The 23983-nt window shown below is 40.1% G+C and overlaps 1 protein-coding gene across 7 annotated transcripts in view; it reads left to right on the top strand.

The window, feature by feature from the left end:
* Nucleotides 1-23983, top strand: part of kif21b (kinesin family member 21B) — a 71923-nt gene that overhangs the window by 26999 nt on the left and 20941 nt on the right. For 2 of the 7 annotated variants that reach the window (XM_014002104.1, XM_014002101.1), the window contains exons 2-27: nucleotides 4812-5034; nucleotides 5854-6036; nucleotides 7016-7165; nucleotides 8896-9030; nucleotides 9350-9535; nucleotides 9663-9778; nucleotides 9880-10075; nucleotides 12390-12579; nucleotides 12706-12769; nucleotides 13476-13706; nucleotides 14290-14413; nucleotides 14541-14679; nucleotides 14840-15028; nucleotides 15103-15302; nucleotides 15379-15486; nucleotides 15848-16164; nucleotides 17372-17552; nucleotides 17865-18068; nucleotides 18148-18249; nucleotides 18357-18522; nucleotides 19442-19502; nucleotides 19667-19715; nucleotides 20060-20304; nucleotides 20591-20659; nucleotides 20756-20866; nucleotides 23213-23251. In XM_014002104.1, the coding sequence (XP_013857558.1) occupies nucleotides 4812-5034; nucleotides 5854-6036; nucleotides 7016-7165; nucleotides 8896-9030; nucleotides 9350-9535; nucleotides 9663-9778; nucleotides 9880-10075; nucleotides 12390-12579; nucleotides 12706-12769; nucleotides 13476-13706; nucleotides 14290-14413; nucleotides 14541-14679; nucleotides 14840-15028; nucleotides 15103-15302; nucleotides 15379-15486; nucleotides 15848-16164; nucleotides 17372-17552; nucleotides 17865-18068; nucleotides 18148-18249; nucleotides 18357-18522; nucleotides 19442-19502; nucleotides 19667-19715; nucleotides 20060-20304; nucleotides 20591-20659; nucleotides 20756-20866; nucleotides 23213-23251 (3978 nt within the window). Of the gene's footprint in view, nucleotides 1-4811; nucleotides 5035-5853; nucleotides 6037-7015; nucleotides 7166-8895; nucleotides 9031-9349; nucleotides 9536-9662; nucleotides 9779-9879; nucleotides 10076-12389; nucleotides 12580-12705; nucleotides 12770-13475; nucleotides 13707-14289; nucleotides 14414-14540; nucleotides 14680-14839; nucleotides 15029-15102; nucleotides 15303-15378; nucleotides 15487-15847; nucleotides 16165-17371; nucleotides 17553-17864; nucleotides 18069-18147; nucleotides 18250-18356; nucleotides 18523-19441; nucleotides 19503-19666; nucleotides 19716-20059; nucleotides 20305-20590; nucleotides 20660-20755; nucleotides 20867-21039; nucleotides 21066-23212; nucleotides 23927-23983 lie in introns of those variants that run through there. The other 5 variants (XM_014002105.1, XM_014002103.1, XM_014002107.1 and 2 more) reach the window with 4 other exon arrangements.

The following is a 23983-nucleotide window of genomic DNA, read 5'->3' as shown; positions in this document are numbered from 1 at the left end:
GTGTGTGTGTGTGTGTGTGTGTGTGTGTGTGTGTGTGTTAGGTTTGAATATTCATTGGTCACATTGAATGGCTTCTGCTTTTCTGGCTTTTCCAAGCGATAATGAAATGAAAAGTGAGCACAATTATTCGGAGCCTTCTCAACAAGAAGCACATTTTTCACTTTTTAAGACTTCAGCATAACTAGAAAATAAAACTGCTTACTTTGTGTACCCCTTATTTGTTTATTACTTTTTATTTAACCAGGCAAATCCCTTTAAGATTACAGATCTCTTCTGCACAGGAGGCCTGAGCCTTTTACACTCCCTGTCAAAACGACTCCGAATAAAAATGAGCGTTTTTAGCTAACTCAATCTACGTTTGCATTATTGTGTTTGTAGGTTGATTAATGTATATTATCCCTTTTTAAATAAATAACTCATAAATCATCTGCAACCTCTAACCCATCTCGGTCATTTCCCATTATGTGTTTGGGATGCAGTGTTGGCTTGCATTAATAAACCTTCACATTGAATGGAAGGCAAATTTCCTGAAAAAACAAGTAATTTAAATTAATCCATCCCCCCCCCAAAAAAAAAAAATTTTAGGGCTCACTGTAAGTGTTACCATGGTGACCAACATCAGCAGTTTCCGAGCCTTTTTCTTTTTTAGTACCGTATTTAATAATCAGCACATAAAATCCTCAACGTGATTCAGCAGCATACAATATTGTTAGTCATTGTCAAATAAGAACATGTAACTCTACCAGTTTGACAGCTGGCTCTGAATAATAACTTTATGAGTTTGTAGATTATGGTGTTAGGGTTACCAAAAGTTACTTTATGAGCATCTCTTTTGTTGAATATTTCATTTACTTGAGAGTTTCTCTAATCCTTCAAGGCCCCACTGTCTCTTTTGGACAAAACTTCCCACAGACAAGTGTGGAACAGATCTGGTGTCAAGCCGACCCTGCTGGCATGGCAAGTGGTTTGTCAGCTGGATGTGGGCCAGTTCTGGCAATAATGACACTGTTAGGATAACATGCCACAATTGGCCCAGTTGTGGTTTCATGTATGTGGTGCTGGCCCATGCATGGACCACCGCTGACAAACCACATCTCTGGGGCACCGTCATTCTTAGTTTTATCTGGGCCATCAGAACAAACTGGGCCAGGCAAATTTTGCTATGTGGTTAGACTGCTGCAGTATTTTGTTTTTATTATATCCAAACATGTTGCATCTCTTTACATCTGACTTGACTATTTGCCTTTAAATAAGTTGCAACTGTGGCTTTTTGTCTTTCATTTCCCATTTCTGTGCTCCTCACACTAAAATACTTGGAGAATATCAAAATTTAACACTGATGTGATTCAAATTTTATGTAGCCTTTTTAATATTTTTATTTTTGCAAGGAAAGGGGCATAAAACCAATTCTAATATTGTTTGTTCTTCTATCTTTATAGAATGAATTGACTTCTATTATTTTTACCAGTCACTTCTATAGCCCAACCCTAACCACGTACCCTAAACCAGTGGTTCCCAAACTTTTTGTCTTCTGACCCACAAAATATTCATGGCAAAAACTTGTGACCCCAAATAGTACTGGTCTGAGAACACAAACTTTGTTGATAGCTCTAAAAACACAGACTTTTTGACAATCTAAACAGCTTATACACAAATTAATAGTTATAGGGAAAATATTACATCAGCAATTATTTTATTACCCTTTAAATTAATTTCTGGAGATTATCCAAGGTGCTTCATGACCCATAATTGGGTCCCAAGCCCAACTTTCCCAAACTTTTCAGTTTTTGACCCACAAAATAACAGTAGCAGAGACCTGTGGCCCCAAGCTATTTTTGGATGATAAACATTTGTATCAGGTCAACTAACCATGAGCATAGTAACAATATTTTTTATACTACATTTATCAACTTTAAACATACTAACCTCACTCATTTGTAACAACTAAGACAAAAATGTAATTAATTCAGAAAATCTTTTCAGCACCCCACCTTAATGTTTCTGGACCCCACTTTGGTTCCCGACCCCAACTTTGGGAAACACTGCCCTAAACCTAACCTAAACTCAGTTCACACTTTAGTCCTAACCCGAACCCCGACCCAAAACCAGCCTTTTAAACTCATGGGGACCGAGCTTTTGTCCCCTAAAACCAACAGTGGGCCCTCACAACGCTGTGCCAGAAAAATGGTCAAAGATCACCCCTACCAGGTAACAAAAACATAAACACACATACACACAGAGTCTTGCTGTAGTTAAGCCTATTGTACGAAGCCAATGTACTGCTCATTTCACCACATCCACTTTACGTTTATAATTGACTTAAGCAGCACTTTTAGATACATTAACCTCTGTGTCAAGGTCACACGCAGTAATAAAAGGAGAGGAAAAAAAAACCTCATCAGTCTGCAAGCTGCTTTTAAAGCCGCACTCCTTTTGATAGGGTTGTCTGGGTTAGCACTCGGCTGCTGAATCACACTATTCTAATGTATTTAATCTTTTCCTATAAAACTCTCCTCGGTGATGCCTCTGTGTCTGAAGGAGGACCAGGAAATGTGTGTGTGTGTGTGTGTGTGTGTGTGTGTGTGTGTGTTTCTGTAGCACAGCAAAGACTTGTGGTGAAGGGATTAACTGAGTGTGTTAGTGGTGGGTGTGGTACTAAATGCAGGCTTGAGAGAAACCATGTGTGAACTGAAGATAATACAGTAGTTTCTTTAAAACTGGTTGTGTGCAGCATTTGTTTCCAGAGTTGCTACACGGACGTCTTTGTGGTTTGCTCTGTGTCCTTCGACAGCTGTGTGTGGCTGCAGCATCCCACAGGGACTCTCTGGTGTAGTCGTGGTGTGTGTGTTTGTGTGTGGGAAGTTGATTTGCATCCAGTGAAGATTAAACTGTGGATTTTTAGAATGTGGAGTGGTCAACCCAATGTTTTGATAAATGCTAACTGAAGACTTTCCCCTGCATTTTAAAGTGATTACTCCTCACCGTGTCCACGCCGTACCTCCAAGAGCCCCAAATGCAATTTGACAGACATTTATTTTTATGTGCATTCCTATATCTGAGAGCAACATTCCCCTGTTATGTTTTATCTCAGCTAATTAACCCTGCAGCACAAGCTTGTACACCTACTACCATCTGACTTAATCAGTTCTCTCCTGCCTGTCAGAATGTCCAGCATTGTGCTTTCATGTAATTTAAAATTATCTCAAATACTCTAATATTCATTTGTCCGTGAGTTGAAAGATGTTCCTGAGCTTTGGTTTTGTGCTTGTATTACAAGAGATTATTTTGCGACTGGGACATCAGGTGAAAGCAATTAACTGCAGTGAACTTCCTGTTTGAATGAAAAACCAAGCAGAACTCAAAGTCCTGAGAAGAGGGATTAACCTCAGCTGGAATCATGACTTATGAGACTTTTATTCTTGTCATTGTTTATGCACCAAAATGCAAGTTCGTCCCAGTTGTCTTTTTTATTATTTTGTCTAAAATAGTTTCACTATGAGAATTAATTTTTATTGTGCGTCATTATCTTTATCTTTTTATCTCCTTATCTTGCTTTCTATGCCATTTTTTTTGAAAGGCATTACATTCTTACCACAGGCTGAAATCACAACATTCATTAATAAAAGGAGATCATTTTAAAAAGGAAATTTTATTTTTTTTACACATAAATGTGCTCATGGTGAAAATCAGAATCAGAATGCTTTATTGCTCCAGGAGGTAAATCACAGTTATTACAGCTGCAACCATAATAACTGAACGAGTGCATATATGTATACAGTAGAACATGAATCTTTTTATTACTCTAAGGGAGGCTAATAAACCATTCAAACACATGAGAGACTTGTCTGTCATCTTTTTTTTTTTGTTAATTCTGTTCAATATAAATGAGGGCTGGGCACATTGTTACTGTTCTGTTTTTAAAATAAGTTGGAGCTGAAAATTCAGATTGAGTGTAAGATAAACTGGATGAAATGGTTGTTTTTTGGTCTTTGTTCAACTTTCTTGGAGCATTTTTCTTATATTTGATCACCAGAGATGTTTGATTAAGAATTTTACTGTAGTTGCAGTTTGCCTATGTACTTTAGGTGTACTCTAACGGCATAAAACATTGAGGTAGAAAGAAAAACAAAGTAGAACGAAATGTTTTTCATTTGAAAGTTACGGTTTCTCAAAGACATTTTTTTTATTGATGGCCTCCCTTCTCCCCCTATAGCCATCCTCTCCACACCACTATTATGTTTTTTTTTTTCAAAGACATTTTTTGTCGTTTTGATAATTTTATATTTATTTTTTATCCACAGTAAAAACAAATGAGTAGAAAGCAATATACAAGTCAGTAGATAAGATATAAACATTTAGCAGTACATTATGCCCACTTACTCAAAGTGATTTCTAAGCTTGGCTGCTCACCAGATGGTTGGATGTAAAGAGACAATAAGATGTTTGTAGAAGAGACTGGAGATGTTTATGCTTCAGTTTCATATTTTTTTGGCTTCATTAATTCTATAGTCTGTTGTACTCTGTAACTTTCATATTAAATATAATTAACTATGTGATCCCTTTTTTAAACAAAACTGTTCTAATTGTTTTTATCATAGAAGAAGAAATATTTGCTATGCCTATTATGCATATGGTGATTTATTTTTTAAGGCCTAAATGAAACTTTTTGAATTTGTCCAAATGTTATCTGTTGCGCGTGTTTTTTGTTTACAGCTTGTTATTTACAGATGGTCATGGTTTAATGACGATGCTCACCATGATGAGGCTGAGTTTGTGTGAAGGAGCTAATTCTGCACGTTTGTGTCTCTCAGGATTCGTCCTCAGATGGCCAAGGAGAAGATAGAGGGCTGCCATGTCTGCACACTGGTCACACCGGGAGAGCCACAGGTCCTCCTGGGGAAGGACAAGGCCTTCACGTATGATTTCGTGTTCGACATAGACTCCGAACAGCAGCACATCCACCAGACCTGTGTGCACAAGCTCATCGAGGGCTGCTTTGAGGGCTACAATGCCACTGTGTTTGCTTACGGGCAGGTATGAAAGCAAAGCTTTGCAGATGTTCACATAGTTTACTAATTTACAATTTAGCTTCTGTGCGTGTCAGTCACAGCTGAAGACACATGGAGTATTACAAGTGTCATAGACATGCACATTTAAGCCTGCGAAAAGAAAACCCCACACATCCCTACTGAGATATTAAAATGTAATGATTTGACCTTCAGAAACCATACATCAGGGCTATTAAACTAAATTACTCCAGGGGCCACAGTTACTGTCGGTCAACAGTTGAGGGGCCGAACATCCAGCAATTAAAGTCATTATGTAAATAAAGCAAGTATTACAAAGATCTGTTACCTTTGAATTAGTTTATTTTGCTGCATTTAATCATGAATACAACATACAGAACCTTATAAAAGTAGTGATAAATAAACATTATCAAAAACAAAAAGAACACATTATGCCTCCTATTTGACAGAAATAATATTTTAACATGTCTTGCCAAATTTTTAAATCAATTTTATTTTTACTTTCATCATTTTATCTTCAACTGCTTGTAGTTTTAACTGTCTTGAGTGTGCATAGAAATAGTTTTTACTAGCTTGTAGCCAAGATTCTGACGTTTCTGTAGACACCAAACATGTCTATGTCTAACTAAAATAACTTAGAGTAATCAAAGTAGAAAACGGGGGGTTTGGGCTTAAGAGATGAATGAAACAATTGGCGGGCCGAACTTTGGTCACTCATCTGGCCTGCGGGCCGCCAGTTGAATAGCCCTGCCATACATGGTGCAAGAAACCAGCCTCGATGTTTTGAATGTGAGTAAATTCTTCTTGTTGATGGATTTCGTTTAAGACCGGCTCAGGGAAGACCTACACCATGGGGACCGGTTTTGACGTGACCCTGAGCCCACTGGAACAAGGCATCATCCCACGGGCTGTTCACCAGCTATTTGAGGGGATTCAGACCCGGAGGCTCAGTGCCCAGGAGGCCCGCATTCAGCCGCCCGAGTTTAAAGTCAGCGCCCAGTTCCTGGAGGTGGGCTACTAATTATTACTTAATCCAATATTTAAACTATGCAGTTAAATATATTTTGCCTGCCAGTTTAAGTGTGAGTGTGTGTGTTTGTGTGTGTGTGTGCGCGCTGGATGTTGGTCCACATTAACTCTAAGCAGATGGGACAGAATAGAGGAGACAACAGGATCAAACTCTCATTCCACTAACAGGAAGTGACAGGCCGAAGACAGATGGGCTGCAGCGTCTGCCCGTGCTTTGTTGATCCTGATTAATGTTTGCCATTACCTCTGACATTATTCCTCATCACTGAGGGCTAGAAAACGGATAAGAGCGAAGAATCGGAGGGAGGGAGGGATGCTTGTGTTAGGAGAACTGAGATATATGACCAGTAATCATTTCCCCTGAGGATTTTTAGATTTTTAAGCTTTATTAGGGAGTGTGCTATTGTAGGTACGCTGTCATCTGATTATCTAAATCACAGTGAAAGAAATGTTAAGAATGAAAACAAATAGGCTTTGTATCTAGATTTTTTGTCATTAGTAGTGTTTTTTTTCTAGGGCCTTTTTAGGTCAGAAGTTTATCTTTGTTGATGATAAACAGATGTGTGTGTGCGCGCGCGCGCGCGCGCGTGTGTGTGTGTGTGTGTGTGTGTGTGTGTGTGTTTGGCATTAGTTGGGAACAGCTGAGCTCTCAGCTGACCTCTGTGACCCAAGCCTTCGCTGTTTTCAGAGAGATCATTATTCCACCTGCTGGGTCTGCAGCAGATCTGTGTTTCACACAGAAGATGATTTTATTAAAGCAAATGAGAGCAAAAAGTCTTTAGAAGCTAATGATCTTCGGATTAACTGTTAAATTTCTATGTTGTGTATTATTGACAGCATATCAACCGTGTAATAAACATTCATAATGACTGTAGAGTGATGACGTGTGTGTGTGTGTGTGTGTGTGTGTGTGTGTGTGTGTGTGTGTGTGTGTGTGTGTGTGTGTGTGTGTGTTGTAGTTGTACAACGAGGAGATCTTGGACTTGTTTGACGGAGCCAGAGATCCAGAGAGTCGCAGCAGAAAGTCCAACATCAAAATCCACGAGGATGGCAACGGCAGCATCTACACTACAGGAGTCACCTCCAGACTGGTGCACTCAGAGGAGGAGGTGGGTCCATGCCTAATTAGTTTTGTGTGTGTGTGTGTGTGTGTGTCTGTGTCTGTGTGTGTGTGTGTGTGTGTGTGTGTGTGTGTGTGTGTGTGTGTGTGTGTGCTCAACACTTGTCAGGGTTTCATTCACGCGGTATGCTACATGGGTGGATGGGTGGGTGGCCAATTTGAATGTGTGTGTGTGTGTGTCTGTGTGTGTAGACAGCTGATGGTATTTCATAAATAATTTTTTTTGTTTATTTTATCTGTGTAGTGATTTATACACGTTCTTATAATAAAAGCTATAAGGAAATTCACAGGTTCTTCTTATGTTCGGTAGATATCTCTTCCGTGCAAAAATGAATGGACAAAACACACAATAAGATGAGCGTACTCAATGACTCGTATTCAAAAGGATAGGTTAAAAACTTAAGCTTATTCCAGGTAATGTGGATTTTGAGGTGCTTTTCAAACAGTATAAAAATGATCTATTTTCTCTCAACACTTTTTTTAGGAATAAAATTTTGCCTTTTTTTATCCGCAAGAGTAGCTAAATTCTGGCAAAACCCAAATCTTTCTTTTTACCTTCAGTTGACTTTTTTCCCTGAGGTTGTTTACTGTTCATTTGGGAACTTATCAGTTTTGTGGTAAGGGTTCAAATGTTTTTTTTTCTATTTTATGACGCAATATCTATAAAGTTACACATTAAAGCAGTGCACTACATCTCCAGAGTTTGCTAAACCTTGCTGAATATGCCCTCAAACATTTTTTTAAAAAGAAATTCATCTATTACTTTTGCCCTCTACTGCTCCATATATCTACCTTTATTCAAATAATGTCTCTGCAAATTAGCCCAGATTTACCTAAAATTTGATTAGGCACAATAAAGTTGGTAAAACCAAAATTAGCTCGGACATCTGCAGCACTGGACAGTCTCACCCACTTTGAAATCTTTACTTTGTTCTACCTTTCGTCCACTTTCTTCCTGTGATAGCAGAAATAGTCCAATAAATAGACTCTGAAATGTTTATGTAAAAATGAGTGATGTTCCTGATCAAAGAAGTGGATGAATGCTGACTGACTGAAATAAAATGTGATAAAAGCTAAATATATGAAGCATAGAAGCTGCCAATATTTGGTGATTAATTATCAAAAACAAGAAAAATAGTTAACGATGATAAAGGAGGCTCGACTCAAATGAAGGGCGCTCAACCCAGACCAGTTCACCCCATAAGTACTTTTTTTTGTCTTTTATAATCAAGATGTCTGAATATTTTTGAGATTCTCACTGATTTGCAGTTACAGGAGTGAGTAATAGTTGATGAGAGTCGTATATCAACGGTTACAGTCGGGATGAAAAAGGTCAGTAGTGTTTGAAGAAAGTTTGGAAATGAAYTTCCCATAGAAAACTTTCTGTGTATCAACTTTCTTTACCTGCTTGTTCCTGTCTAAGGTCAGTTCTAGGTCACCAGTCCATCACAGGAACACAAAGACACCTCTCAATCATGACCTCTCACTCAGACCTGAGCTGTCAAACAATCTAATGCATGTTTTTGGTCTGTGGGAGGAAACCAAAATGACCCAATTCATGCCTGAAATGTACATTCAAATTTCATGCAGAGGTCAGGAGTCAAACCAGCAACCTTCTTGCTGCAAGGCAACAGTGTTAACCAAATAACTTTGCATCCAGCGGAGTTATCTTTTTAAACAAAACAAATCTCTTTCATCTTTTGTGCGTGTGTGTTTCAGCTGCTGCAGTGTCTGAAGCTGGGCGCTCTGTCCCGCACCACAGCCAGCACGCAGATGAACGCCCAAAGCTCCCGCTCACACGCCATCTTCACCATCCACCTCTGTCAGATGAGAGTCTGTCAACAGCTGCAAATGGTGAGACTGGAGGTTTGGAAAAAAAAAAGCAAGATAAGAGATGACTGAAATAATCTGAGAATCACGACAGGGAGGTTCAGCATGAGAGGCTATTTTTATTTTGGTTTGATCTTTTTTTACCTGCACCTTTTATTGAAAAAGTAAGGCAGAATTTCCACTGTATGCCGCTATTATTGAGCATGCAAGAGGAATATAAATAAATTTGTGCTCGTTTTAGTCGTATGCAGGATGATGAAACCATTGCCACTTTTGAGTTAAACGCTGGAATTTTAAAGAAGCCTGCTTCTGTGTTTTAATTTTTTCTCTCCTGTTTCTCTAGCAGAATGGAGGAGGAGGGGGGAACGAGGAGGTGAATGGTGTGGACTCTGGTCCCATTTCTCAGCCAGAGTATGAGACGCTGATGGCCAAGTTCCACTTTGTAGACTTGGCTGGCTCTGAGAGGCTTAAACGCACTGGAGCCACGGGAGAAAGGGCCCGAGAGGGAATCTCTATCAACTGTGGCCTGGTGGGTCAGACGCCACAACCACAACCATTTTCTGGTCTCAGATGTTGCACATTGCTCAGCTCCCCCTCTGCAATTTGGCGTCTTAGTGTTAAACTGCTGTTTTACATGTCTCTCTTCCATGGGTCAGCTCGCTTTGGGAAATGTGATCAGCGCATTAGGTGATCAGACAAAAAAGGCAGGACACATCCCGTACAGAGACTCCAAACTCACCCGACTGTTACAAGACTCCCTGGGAGGCAACAGGTACACACGCGTGCACTAACAGTTATTTAAAGAAGACGTCTGTAAGAAGGTAATAGTTCATCCTGAGCAGCTGTGACAGCCGATCATCCCTGCCTCTGCAGCCACACCGTAATGATCGCCTGCGTCAGCCCGTCAGACCGGGACTTCATGGAGACGCTGAACACGCTCAAGTACGCCAATCGAGCCCGAAACATCAAGAACAAGGTGGTGGTGAATCAGGACAAGACCAGCCAGCAGATCAACGCCCTGCGTGCCGAGATAGTCCGACTCCAGATGGAGCTGATGGAGTACAAGGCGGTGAGTGATGAATGTCAGGTGAAGATAAATAAAAAGCCGACAGGAAGTGAGGGAGATGCTGGTACAGGCATACAGAAAGGAGGAGTTTGGAGGAGACGAAAAAGGTTGTTGAATAGGTGAAGGAAGGAGATAAAAGGGAAGTTAACAAAAAAAGTGTTAACACACTGGTGTCATTGTAACTGATTTATTAAATCGGTTATAATAAGAGAGGGGGGGGAATGTGATGGATAAAACTGAGGAGAAGAAAAATGGACAAAGCTGCAAAAGAGTGAACTGTGTTACGACGGCCATTCCTGCCGCAGCAAATGATGAATTTGAAATTAAAAACTCCTTCTAAAACATTTACACATCCACTCATCTATACTGTATCACGATTAAGAAGATTAAATTCCATAATGTCAGCGTTTTACAGAGCAATAAATACATGTTCTGATCACAGACAAGAATATATTGTTTTATAAGGAGTTAAATATTGAATGAAGAAGGGGCAGTAGTGGGACCAGTTTCACTATTTGACTAATGTAGTCTAGACCAGTGATTCCCAAAGTTGGGGTTGGGACCCAAAGTGGGGTCCCAAAACATCAAGGTGGGGTCCTGAAAAGATTTTCTGAATTAATTACATTTTTGCCTTAGTTGTTACAAAGGAGTGAGGTTAGTATATTTAAAATGGATAAATGTAGGATAAAAATATTGTTACTATGCCCATGTTTAGTTGACCTGATACAAATGTTTAACATCCAAAAATAGTTTTGGGTACAGGTCTCTGCTACTGTTTTGTACTATTTTGTGGGTCAAAAGCTGGAAAGTTTGGGAACCATTGCACTTTGGTTCCCAAAGTTGGGCTTGGGACCCAATTATGGATCATGAAGCACCTTGGAAAATCTCCAGAAATCAATTTAAAGGGTAATAAAATAATTGCTGATGTAATATTTTCCCTATAACTATTACAAAAACACAAAATAAGTATAAATAAGAATTTATATTTGCGTTACAGCTGTTTAGATTGTCAAAAAGCCTGTGTTTTTAGGGATATTAACAAAGTTTGTTTACTCAGACCAGTAATATTTGGGGTCACAAGTTTTTGCCATGGATATTTTGTGGGTCAGAAGATAAAAAGTTTGGGAACCACTGGTCTAGACAGATCTAGAGTTTCATCAAGCAGATTAGTTTTAGTTTTATTTATTTATTTATTTATTTATTTATTTATTTGATAACTTTGAAAACCGTTAGCAGACAGAGTAGGTTCCATCAATTTTATGTCCACTAAAAATTTTTTAGTTGACTTAAAATTAGTGAAACCTAACTGAGTGTAATAAAGTGTAAAACTTGTATTTTTATGCCATTATTCCCCAATTAAATATAATCTATCCCTTCTTACAAGCCCTGCTGGATGTGTTGTGTAACATATACAGTAGCTAGTTTAGCAAATAAACTTCAAACTAAGAGCATCAAAAAGAAACAAAATAACATTTAGCAACATTTAAAAAACAATTAAAACAATTGAATTTTTGTAAAATATGTTAGAGAATTTTTTTTCTATTCATTTTTGACTAAATTCAAACAGTATTTTTAAAAATACAAGCTCGATCAAAGAGATGCTTTATTCTGAAAGCGGTAAACTGGAAGTATCACAAGTTAGACAGAACTAACTCTGGTTTGGATAGGACAATTTGCTTTTAGGATCCCACCTACATTTAAGTTAAAACAATAGAAGACTAACAGGTTTGTGTCAGTCCCACCAGTCTTCAACTGGAAGTAGTTGTCTTAGAGGTTAGTGGTTAGGCATAGCTTCCACTAATCTTTTATCTGTTTAGTGGTTTAACATCAGCTAAGCTAAAGCTCTCGTTTAGTGGATTAGTGGTTAGTGAACCAAACTTTCTGGTCAGCTGGGCTCACCACCGAGCACAGGTACAAAATTCTGCTGAAGGTTTTTCTTAATCTCTCTCCTCCTGGTCTTTTTCAACCAAGCAGGCGTTTATGCCGTCAGTTTGGTGCTGCATTAAGTAGGTTACTAAGGTTATTAAAGCAAAGTGATGGACAAGAGGCTCTGAGGTGACCTCCATGTTGTTAAATAAATGATGTGATGTGAGTGGAGTCCAGAAGTTGTTGTGAGCTGTGACTGGATTACAAAATGACCCTGTGTTTCTGGCTTAAACAACAGGATTTTTGTCAGCGTCAAGCCTTCAAAATTCAACAATAGCCCCTCGAGGACACTAACTTCTTTTAAACGGTCACATTTTGTTCGCAGTGCATGTGTTTGTTTCTCAGCTCGGACATTTTTGCTCATGTTTTGTCGGCTGTTTACGTGGTGCAGGGGAAGCGTGTCGCATGCGAGGACGGTTCCGAGGGCTACAGCGACATGTACCAAGAGAACGCCATGCTGCAGCGAGATAATGAGACGCTGCGGCTCCGAGTAAAGGCCATGCAGGAGACCATCGATCACCTCAACACCCGTGTGACTCATCTTCTGGCCCATGAGGTCAGCACTCTGCTCACCAAATCAAGTACGTGAGAGAGATGCTTCACCACTTCAAACTTCCCTTGCACTCTGCGTTTTTCCTTTAATTAAGCTTTTAAGGCCTAATTTGTTAAAGCTAATTTAACGAAGTACATTCTCCTTTGACCTTTAGATGAAGGCACTGAAGAGATTGGAACTTTAATACAGAAGTACATCAGAGAAGTGGAAGAACTCAGGTGAGATCGCCAGGCTTTCTATAATAAAATCTAATTTATCTAACACCAATTCACCATTAAAATTCAGCTAAGATTTTAAATTGGTACATTTCCCAGGATGCTTTATCTCACCTATGTATGATTGTAGAAGTTTAAAAATGTTCAACTTTTGTCACATGGCACTACAACCAATCAGCGAGGGTCTCAATGAATCAGTGAGTCAGGAACCACTTTCAACATGGAGGAAAACAATATTTTGTCCAACGTTTCTATTTTATATGACACTATTTGAAGTGACGGCCAAGATACACACAAAAAAGTCAGCCATATGGGAACTTGTTGGTGAAGTTGTCAGGTAAATTTTCTCCACCTGAAGTCGTATCTTAGTCTTTTGTAAGTTTCTCAATATTATCATTATCATTTGAGTCCCAAGATTTGATTAACCATAGTTTGTACACACCTACCGTATATAAACCAACCACCAATAAAATCTATAACAAGTAAAGGAAGAACCAATCGATATTTTTGGAGACAAGCGACGCGAGAGCTGCCGTTTCTATCTCCCCGTGTGTTGGGTTGCACCTTGGTGGTGATGACAGCCACCTGTCGTTTGTCGCTCCACGTGTGTCGAGCTCTCTAGTCTCCACCGCAGCAGAGACTGCTCTTTCTCACATCCGGTGAGTTTTAAGTGTCTCTTTCTATCTTCGCCCTCTTCTTTTCCCCACAGATCCAAACTTCTCGAGAGCGAAGCCATGAACGAATCGTTGCGACGGCAGGTGGCTCGGCTGTCCTCACGCTCCACGTTCCCGGCCGCCGGTCTAAGCCCCGCCCCCGGCCACCCCCTCGGCTCCTCCCCCGCGCCCATGTCCATGGAGGCCGAGATGACGGACGTTCTGCGCCGCGCCAAGCTGGACATCGAGAGGCTAAAGAAAAAGGAGAGGAGGCAGAGGAGGATGAGGTGAGGGAGACCCTGTGCACATTTTAGACATAGTGTTCTCTCCCCACGTGTATGCCCCAGCTTACGTTTTTCTTTTTATTTTAGAGCCCCTTCAAAGTCAATTATGACTTTTGGGAGAAATGGAATGCTGTCGGTGCTGAATTGGACACTAAAAGCTTTTTAGTTGGCTGGCTATTGAGTCGCAAGAGTGAAGAGAGCTAAAACTAACAGACTAATTGTATAAAAGCATGGAAGTGAAGGTAGATGGGAAAGTAAAGATGGGGCTGGTGATAAAAACTGTTCAGGTGTGAGCAAAGGGGAAAATCAAACTGCTAATAAAGCCCAAGAACAAAAGAGGGAGGATGAACACTGATGTGCTAAAGTGGACTTTGTAAATTGCTTTCGATGGCTCAGTTATCGTTTGGCAACTCGTCCAAAGTGTTTCACAGTGGACATTTGGAGCACGCCCTGTCTTTCTCGGGGGAAGTGTTTCTGTAGGGTCAGCTGGGTTTCTCTTTCAGGGTTATTATACAAACTAAATTGATTTTTGGAGATAAAACCTGCTGTGGTAAGTAATTTTTTTTGTACATTTTTCTTTCCACAGTCCTGAATTGGAGAAAGGTCTAAAGAAACGAGTGAAGCTGCACACTCAGGAGAACGGAGAGAGCAGGCGAAGTGGTGAAAATGGACAGAACGGAGAGGTCGACTCGGATGACAACTACACCGAGGTATAAGACGGCCGCGTGCTAGCTAATAGGAAATAGGTCCTTGAGGAAACGGAATAAAAGCTTGAAAATGAAAATGAATGTGTTACAAGCGGAGTCCGAGGTTGTAACACTTCGTCTCTCTGTTTAGGACATCATGTCTCCACTGCAGGAGGAGAGTGGCTGCGATGAGGATGAAGGTGAAGATGAGGAGGAGGGCAGGGAGGAAGAGGAGGATTTTGAGAGCGATGAAAGTCTGGTGGATTCAGACTCAGACTCTGATGAAAAAGGTACCGATTGATCAAACTGGGTCCTCATTTACAGTGAAGATAAGTAAGCAAACTGTTTTAAAAGATGATGTGGAAAAATATGTAAAAAAATTAAATAAAATAAATACAAAGAATGATTTTAAAGTGATTTTATCCCCCACCCCTTGCCTTCGTCCTGCAGCCAACTTCCAGGCAGACCTGGCAGACCTGACCTGTGAGATAGAGATCAAGCAGAAGCTGATAGACGAGCTAGAGAACAGCCAACGGCGGCTGCTGATGCTGAAGCTGCAGTATGAGGAGAAGCTCATCCTGCTGCAGAATAAGATCCGTGACACGCAGCTGGAGAGGGACCGGGTGCTGCAGAACCTCAGTGAGTTTTGGCTCATGTTGTCGGRGTGCAAAATAAAGCAGCCTCCCTGCAACTAATCTCTCCTGGCTGCGCAGTGTCCATGGAGAACTACACGGAGGAGAAAGCCAACAAGATCCGTCAGGAGTACGAGAAGCGGCTGAAGGAGATGAACCGCGACCTGCTCAAGCTACAGGCTGCACAAAAGGAGCACGCCCGTCTCCTCAAAAACCAGGGCCGGTACGAACGAGAGCTGAAGAAACTCCAGACCGAGGTCAACGAGATGAAGAAGGCCAAGGTGGGAGGACGGCAGGAAGAGTCGGGAGGAATCAGAGCAGAGATGAAGTGTGTTGCTTATTTTTGCTCTCTTTCAGGTGGCGCTGATGAAGCAGATGAAGGAGGAGCAGCAGAGGAGGAGGATGGTGGAGGCAAAGCGGAATCGTGAAATTGCACAGCTCAAGAAGGAGCAGCGACGACAAGAGGTTAGGAACACCTCTGTTCAGTGATGTCTGTTTGCACAAGTTCTAAATTATTCTTCACATCTTAGTATGTTGCTTCCTAGGAAGCAGATTTTCTTTCATTCTTTTAAATTAGATTTCAGTTTTGAGTTCTTCAAACTTCCTGAAGGTCCTAAAGTTCTATCTTTGTTTATTTTAACTGAAGGATGGAGAACAATAATTACACTTTAGGTGCCACTCATGCTTTTGTTCAGGATTTTAAGTCCTTGAAAGGTTTTGTAAGTCTGTCGTGTGGAAAAAAAAATTCACCAAGTTCAAGAATAAAAGTAGCATTTTAAGCAAGAAATCACCCAGAAATTAAAACTCCACGGTAAATTGTCACCAGTACCAGATCCGGGCGCTGGAGTCTCAGAAGCGGCAGCAGGAGCTGGTGCTGCGCAGGAAGACCCAGGAAGTGACCGCCCTGCGGCGCCTGACGAAGCCCATGTCGGACCGTGTGGCCGGGCGCGTGGCCCGTTGGAACCAGACCCCCCCGGTTACGGACTCTGGGGCCGATCTGTCGGCCAGCACCACGGCGAGCAGCTCTGAAGCGGAGGGTGCGAGGACGGTGAGCGGCTTGGTGCGTCAGTGGAACAATAAGAACAGCACGTACGGCTACCTGGGGGAGAGCGAGGGCAGCATGGACGGAACGCGGGTCATTGGGTAAGGAGAGCTGTGGCTGCACGGTTATTACCGTAAACATGGAGATAGGTGCTGACACAATGGGCCTCATGCAAGAACCGTTCGTACAAACAGATTTGTTCTTAAGTTGTGCGTACGAGTGATTTAGGAGAATTTGTGGCATTCACCAATTTTCTCGTATTCTAAGGTTTTTTTTCAGACATGAACAAAATTCACGAGTGGTCCAGACCTGTCGTATATTTTACGAGCAGTCAGTCTGCTGTTATCCAGGCGGGTTTTCTTCACTAATAACTTTATATTTCATTAGTTTGAAGATATTTTGAGTTGAAAATAAATCGCACTCCATAATTATGTTGACAATAGGTTATTCTGTTTGAACTGGAATTAGATTTTAACAACATAAATTGATTAAATTAAATTAAATTGGCTATTAATGCTGTTGTATAACACTACAATATTAATATGAAGATCTCAAACTAAAATCCAACTGAAATTATGCATTAATTGAAGTTTGGAGACAGTTTAAAATGATTTTTTCAGAACCGCATCTGACACTTATTGCGATGGTGGGGGTAGCGGTGCGCGACTGTTCTTCTGAATAAATGAAAACTATTTAACACAGTTGTTTACACTTAAATTAAAAATATTTGACCAACGAAAAACCAGAGCAGGACTAGAGAGAGATGAAAAAGATTTAGATTTTTATTTCTGTGATTATATACGACCCACAGGAGACACGACATTAACAACAGTCATCATTTCATTCCTCGGCTTTAGCAGGTCCTATAATTCCACAGCTGACGCTGCTAAAAATGACGGATTTTCTTTTCTGGATTTCTGAGAGCAGGACTTCAATCTCCGAACTCATGAAGTTCTTCTTTTTACTTTGCGATGTCATTTATGAATGGACACTTCCTGGTATGTCGGGCAGGAAACTTTACCTTACATGGTGTTTTTGGGGTGGTGATTATGTAAATCACCTCTCCTCAGCTGATACACATTCATCAGTTTATGCAGCTCATTTACACACTTTTCCTGAAGATAGAAGAGTTTGTTGAATCTGACGTGACATGTTCATGTGAACCCTTYATACGAACAAAAGTAAGAGAAATTTAGGATAAGAATACGAACATGTTCTTGCATGCGGCCCAATGTCTTTATGCTGAAAATTTACTTTAATGATTAGTTGTAGAAGGCAGAAATAGTTATTTTAAATTTGTTCCCGCAGCAGGAGGAAGCTGCAGCGGAAGCCAGCAGGTCTGGGCATCCCTGCAGCTGCAGGAAGAACCACCAGCTTCTCCAAGTCGGCCCGTCAGAAGTGGCAAACCCTCGAGCGTCGCATTATGGACATCGTCATGCAGAGAATGACCATTTCTAATGTGGAAGCTGACATGGATCGCCTTATCAAGGTACGGACACATTGTTCTTCCTCTTAGGGCAAAATAAATACAGGTCTGTTTCCTACCATCACTTCATAGTTTCAGCCGAAGAAAGAAGTGCTGATCAGAAATAAATCATTAGGTGTGACGACCTTCCTCTTTATCTGAATGGACCACAAGTTCTCTTGGGTCTACTTTATTTCTTGTTAAACAGTAACAAAACACAGTTTCAGTATCAGTTTGATGATAATTGAACAATTTAAATGTGCTTTTAGGTTCTACATTTGCAGAAAAGTTTTGCTGACTTGGCATTTTCTGCGTTTCATGTTTTTGCTGAATCAGAAGCGGGAAGAGCTGACGGCTCAGCAGGAGGCGCTTTCACACAAGAGACAGGTACTGATGGCAGACGGGGAGGGACCAGAGGCCGAGGACCGCCTCCTTCAGGAAATCAACGAGGACATAGAGGTGCTGAATGCAAATATAGACTACATCAACGACAGTCTGTCGGAATGCCAGGCCACCATAGTGCAGATAGAGGAAACCAAGGTAAGAAACTAAACTCTTACTGTTGTTACTCACTGACCGCCTGTYAGGACACCTTCAGTGACTCTGTGTTTCCTAACAGGATGAGCTGGACTCTGTGGACACCTCCGTAGTGATCAGCTCCTGCTCATTGGCTGAAGCACGTCACCTGCTGGACCACTTCCTGAAGGCTTCCATTGACAAGGTGGGATGTTCTGTGGGCGCAGTAAGTGGTATTACTGTGCCATCTAGTGTTGCCTCTTTGTAATGCAATATGATAAATTGTGTGTTTGTGTGTGTGTGTGTGTGCAGAGTTTACAGGTGGCTCAGAAGGAGACCCAGATCCGGCTGCTCGAAGGCCAGCTGAGGCAGACCGATGTGATCGGCTCGTCTCACAATCACATGATCCTGGATGCGTTACGTGAAAAGGCTGAATACAACCCTGAACTCCAGGCTCTCATTCACAACGTCCAGCAAGGTGAAGGATGACCGTACAGACACAGAATAATATATCAGAGGGAAAATACTCCTTTTATTTCTCTTTAACATCTTATTTTTTTGTTCCATTGTTTGTCTTGACTCATGCTGCTTCTTCCAGCACTGATCTGCTTCCTGAACTACAAATGAAACAAAATGTATTGATTAGACGTTTAATAGTATGGCCAAATAAACCCTAATATTTCTGAGTGGAAAACTGCATTACTCATTTACAAGATAACAGTTAAAGCTTCAAATACTGTAGGGAAGTCTTCATACAAATGACAGCTGAGATGTAGATGCTGCAATAAAAGTAAAAGTGTTTTTGTTTTATGTTTTGTGTGATGGAAGTTATAYAACTTGAAAAACACCAGTCATAGCTTCTGTGATTAAGATTAATGGAAAATGGCACAAAAAAACCTTGCTGATGGTTCGTTTTAAATTTTATTTCTTAATTTAATAACTTGCATCCTCAAAGCTAGTTATCACAGATATTTGTTTTCCTATGGCTTCTAAATTTAAGATTAACCTGTGTTTGTATGCGGCTGCACATGCATTACTTGCATTTTTGTCAAAGTTCATTCATGTCGAACAGATTTTGGAACAAAATGGTTGCATTTTGATCATGTTATACCATTGCAGCTCTTGAGTTAAAAACAATCAATGTGAAACTTTTTTTGAATGTAGCTCAGATCAGATGCACTCATAAAGCAAAAAATAAATCAACACAGGTCCCTAATGTATCAGCTAAAGTTGATTGTCAAACAAGAAAATAAGAAGAATGAATCTTACAAGCTGGGCAACACAGTGGTTTTAAATGTGTTGCTGGAATTATTTCAAAATTTGTATATTCTTTTAAAAAAGAAATACAAGTTCTCATATTCGACATACATTCACAGAAGAACTTTGTGTGTTTCCAGAAAATGGTTATGCCAGCACAGACGAGGAGCCCTCCGAGTTCAGCCAAGCCTCTGACAGCAGGTGAGCTCTGCACACATCAGGCAACTAATAAAGATAAACAACAAAGAAACAATATTTATTGTTTTGTATATTTACCAAACAGAAAACAAAACAAAACAAAAAAGTTTAAACCCAGTACAGTTTTCGGAACACATTATTACAGTTCTTCACTTTTCTTTTTTTAGTGTTTCACAGATGAAGGAATCAAACAGCCAGGATGATTTCAAATTAAAGGTACAAACTGGTTCATTTCTGTTTGAACTATAACACAGCTTGTCAATGACATGTCTTGATTTTTCTGTCATTATTGCTGTTGTCACACGTTTCATTTTTTAAATTGTTACTTTTCACCACAAGGGGGCAGTAGAAGCAAACAAACAAAACAAAACAAAAAAACAACAAAAAAAAAACTCTGCAGTCTTCCTGCTGGGAAAACACCAGATTTGACACAAACAACGTTCATCATTTTCAGGCTGTTTTCAGGCTGCCTTAATTAAATTAAAAATACAGTTTTAGTATTTTTTTCTCTTTAACTCTTTAACATCTGGATCACAAAATAATTCACGTATTTCACCCAGATGGAGCCTCGTCTGTCGGGCCAGATGAAGGCGGTGTCAGCGGAATACCTCGGTCCGGTTCTGGACCCGTCATCAGGCAGCAAACAGCAGCACATCACCAAGTCTCTGGCCTCGCTGACAGACATCCAGGAGGACGGCCTGAGTCTCGTTCCAGGGAGTCTGGGCTTAAGCTTGCCCCTGCGAGACCCCTATTACAAGGACCGTGCGTCCCGCACCATCAGCCTGCCTGTTAGGGGTCACACCTTGTAAGTCGTGGAGAATCAAACAAAGGCGGTTGTGATCACTGAGCTGAAACGGGCATTCATTTACTCGAGTCAGTCGCTCTGGTGCTTCATTAAGCACAAGAATTAAAAAAATCTTTTATTTAATCTTCATATTTATTTTGAAAAGAAATAAAAAGTCAATGACATTTGCATTAATTCTGAAAGACCTTTGCCTTTAATTAACAAGAATGAAAAATGTTGTTTAAACTTATAAAACCTTGAGAAATCCCAGTAAAGTTTGCTTATTTGCTTGCTTTTTGTTTGTCAGTCCCAGGCAGTCCCGGGGTTACGACACTTCCCCTTTAACAAGAAGGAAATCTTATGACCGTGCATACAGGTATATACATTAAAAATGAAGGTCTTCATGTCTGCAAATAAATAACCCTTTTAATACTTTTTACATACACTTTTTTTGTGTTCTGCTGCTCATCAGGCCCACTGATGGTTACACTCCCCCCTCCTCCCCTCCTCTGCGGACCAGAAACGACCGCAACGTCTTCTCCAGGCTCACCAGCAACCAAACCCAGGGTTCTGCTCTGGACAAGTGAGTGCTGCTTTACACAGAAAAAAATATATATATTTATATTTTTCCCCCTACCTCATCTCCTTGTGAYGCACTCCTTTCTTTTTATTCCTTCCTGTCTGTAGTTTAAAATGTAAAAGGTTTAGTGAAGAGAAATAGTGCTGATTAATCTTCATCGGACTTTAAATCTGCAGGGACAAGTGGCTGTTGGAACGGAGTGGTAGGTGGCAGAAATGTGCAAGAAATGAGCAACCATGACAGATCAAATAGAAAACTTTCTGGTTTAATGTGTTAAGCATTTATTATCAGTAAAGATTGCATGTTGTTCATGGCAGTGATGTAAGTTATTAATATTCTGTCGGCTGAAACGAAACATCAGCTTGTGCGATCTTAAATGAAGTGATTTAAACAACTCTGTGAAATGTATTTCAGTTGTGGCGTTGAAGTGGACGCCTGTATTTTTATCCTGTTAGAACAGATAAATGTAAAAAAAGCTGCCTTTCAATGTGTAAATGTTACATTACGACATCAAACTGTCTGCTTCCCTTCCTGCTCACAATCAATTCCTGCTTTCCTCTCTGACAAATGTCAACAGTTAATTCCACCCCGCCTCTGCTATAAAGTTTTTATTTTTTTTGATTGTTGCAACTGTTATTAAGTCAGTGTATTTCCCAGCTTTGTGGAGCCCTAATTGGTGGCTGTGAGAGATGAGTCAGGGTGTTGTGGATGTGTTAATAACTGCATGCGATGTGTGCGCAGGATCCTGTGGTTCCTCATTATCTGGACCAGGGGTAGGTAAATGAGATCGCACTTGTCATCTTCCTATGCAGCTGTTGCTAATGGTAGCCATTTTGAATTAACACAGTGTGGGAGGGTATTTATGTTTAGGGCTTTTTATTTAGTTGAAATGGTTCAAATTGAACTTGAGGCAGAAGAATGGAGCGGAGTGAATATGTATTTTTATTTTCACGTATGGTTTCAGTTTGTGTTTTTTTTAAGTGGAAGGAAATGACATAATTTTGTTGTGTCATTATTGTATGCCCGCTGTATAAATGTTTGATCAAGTTTTCACCACAAGCATATGTTTCTCTACATTCAGACAAATTTATCTAAGATAATATAGTTGTGTTCTTTACAGTTGTGGTGATTAAGGAGTTGTGCAGTTAAATAATAATGTTATTTTACATGAAGCAGCTATTTAGGGGCCACATTCACTTCACTTTCTGGGTGATTTCAGCTTAAGAAAAGATCAATCTGACTTGTTACAAGTCACAATTTATTTCATATCTTTTATGAACAAATATTCCTACTTTAATGTGGAAACATTTATGGCATTTTGCATGTTTTTTTCCTAATAATAAAACAGAATGCATAAAAAACACAAGATAGGCATTTTATTCATTCTAGGTTGATTTAGTAGSAGTAATTCACAATATATAAAGATTTTTTAAAGGGACAGTTTAGACCTTTTGGAGTGGAGTTCTGTGAAAAGGTTATGAAGAATGTTGTCTACTTTATTTATAGTGTTTCATATGAATCCTTTTGTGTAAACATTTATATTGTTGTAAATTTCATGTCACATGAATGGGAAWATTTCTGCTGGATGTGCGAGCTGCAGCAGCTGTTTATGCATACAACTTACTCCAGAATTTTATGTAAATAACTGTTTAAATGATGAATATGGCATCTTTTGTACCTCTGGGTTTGCAAAGCTCTTTGTAATGTTTCTCATTCACACACACACACACACACACACACACACACACACACACACACACACATACACACACACACACGTTCAGTGCTTTCTGCGTTGGCACGCTGCAGGATCTGGGAATTGAACACGTGAACCTTTATTTGGAGGTTAGATTATCTTCAGTAGCGTAGCTTGAATAGCACCTCATAGACTCACAAAGCTCCACGGTGTGATGTACTTTGTTCATTTTTACTTCTGCACACTGTCGTGTTTTAGCTGCTGTTTGCTAAGCTAACTAGCTGCTAGTGATTTTAGTGACCCCAGTCTTCTCCTCTCAGTTCCTATCCAGAATGTAAAAATCAWCATTTCCCTTAAAATCTCTCTGTCTTCAGAYCTTTAACCCCTAATATTTGTTCTAACACCAAAAGCCTGTTCAGTGTTGTATTAAAAAAAAACTAAAACAATAAAAATGCTCACTTCATKATGAGCTGTCTATCATTGGACAAGCTTTATTGGTTCCTTCCAGTTTGAAATCSTCTCTACTAGTCGTTCCTCCCTTTTTTAACCCTTTTTGCCAGTAACCCTTCTGTCTTTTCTTAGCGTGGTTAACCCTCTCCCTCTTCCCACCTCGACCCTCCCTCTCCTTCTCCTCACTCCTCTTCTGCCTCCAGGTCGGATGACAGCGACTCCTCGCTCTCCGAGGTGCTCAGGTAGAGGAATCGTGTTTGTCACTTTCTGTTTTTCCCCATCGTGCCTGTAAACTCACATGGTGTTTCGTCTCCACGTGTAGTCCACTTCTTCCCGCTCCTTCTCTTCCTCCCCTCCTTGGGGTCACTGTGCTGCATGTTTTAATCACAGGTGGCTTTTTTTTAACCTTTGTTTGGTTTTGTTGTGTTTCTTTGTGGTTACGAGAATGAATCATGTTGCCTTAGTTAGAAGCTATAAACAGGCATGAATAAGAATCTCTTTATTTCGCTAAGGATTTTACACATACAAGGAGTTTGACTTGAARGGGTCTAATCACCTCTATGGGATTTGATCAGGTGATTCTTTGGTAGTTGACAGTTTGTGTTAAAGCTATACAATTTTTTTCTTTTTGATTTTTTTACCTGGATTACTGAGATGCATCAGGACATTTATGTTAAATGTTTTTAGTTATGGTATTAGTTTATCATGATAATAAAGGTTTGAATTACTGTATAATACACTACAGTAACTTTCCTGCCCCAAACAATTGATTTAAAGATCCAAATTAATCAGTGCCAGTAGTCTGCTTGTATTTAACAGAGGAAATAACACACTTGTATCATTCTGATTATTCTGTACAAACGCCAAAGCAAAACACTGACCACGTTTTGTTTAAAGGGGCAATATTATGTGTTTCTCAGGCATATATTTAAATATTATACCATAATAAAGTATCTATGCCACCTTTAGTTGTT

The sequence above is a fragment of the Austrofundulus limnaeus genome, unplaced genomic scaffold (genome assembly GCF_001266775.1).
Source record: "Austrofundulus limnaeus strain Quisiro unplaced genomic scaffold, Austrofundulus_limnaeus-1.0 Scaffold11, whole genome shotgun sequence".
NCBI classification, from domain to species: Eukaryota; Metazoa; Chordata; class Actinopteri; order Cyprinodontiformes; family Rivulidae; genus Austrofundulus; species Austrofundulus limnaeus.
This window is presented reverse-complemented; position numbering and strand designations above follow the sequence as displayed.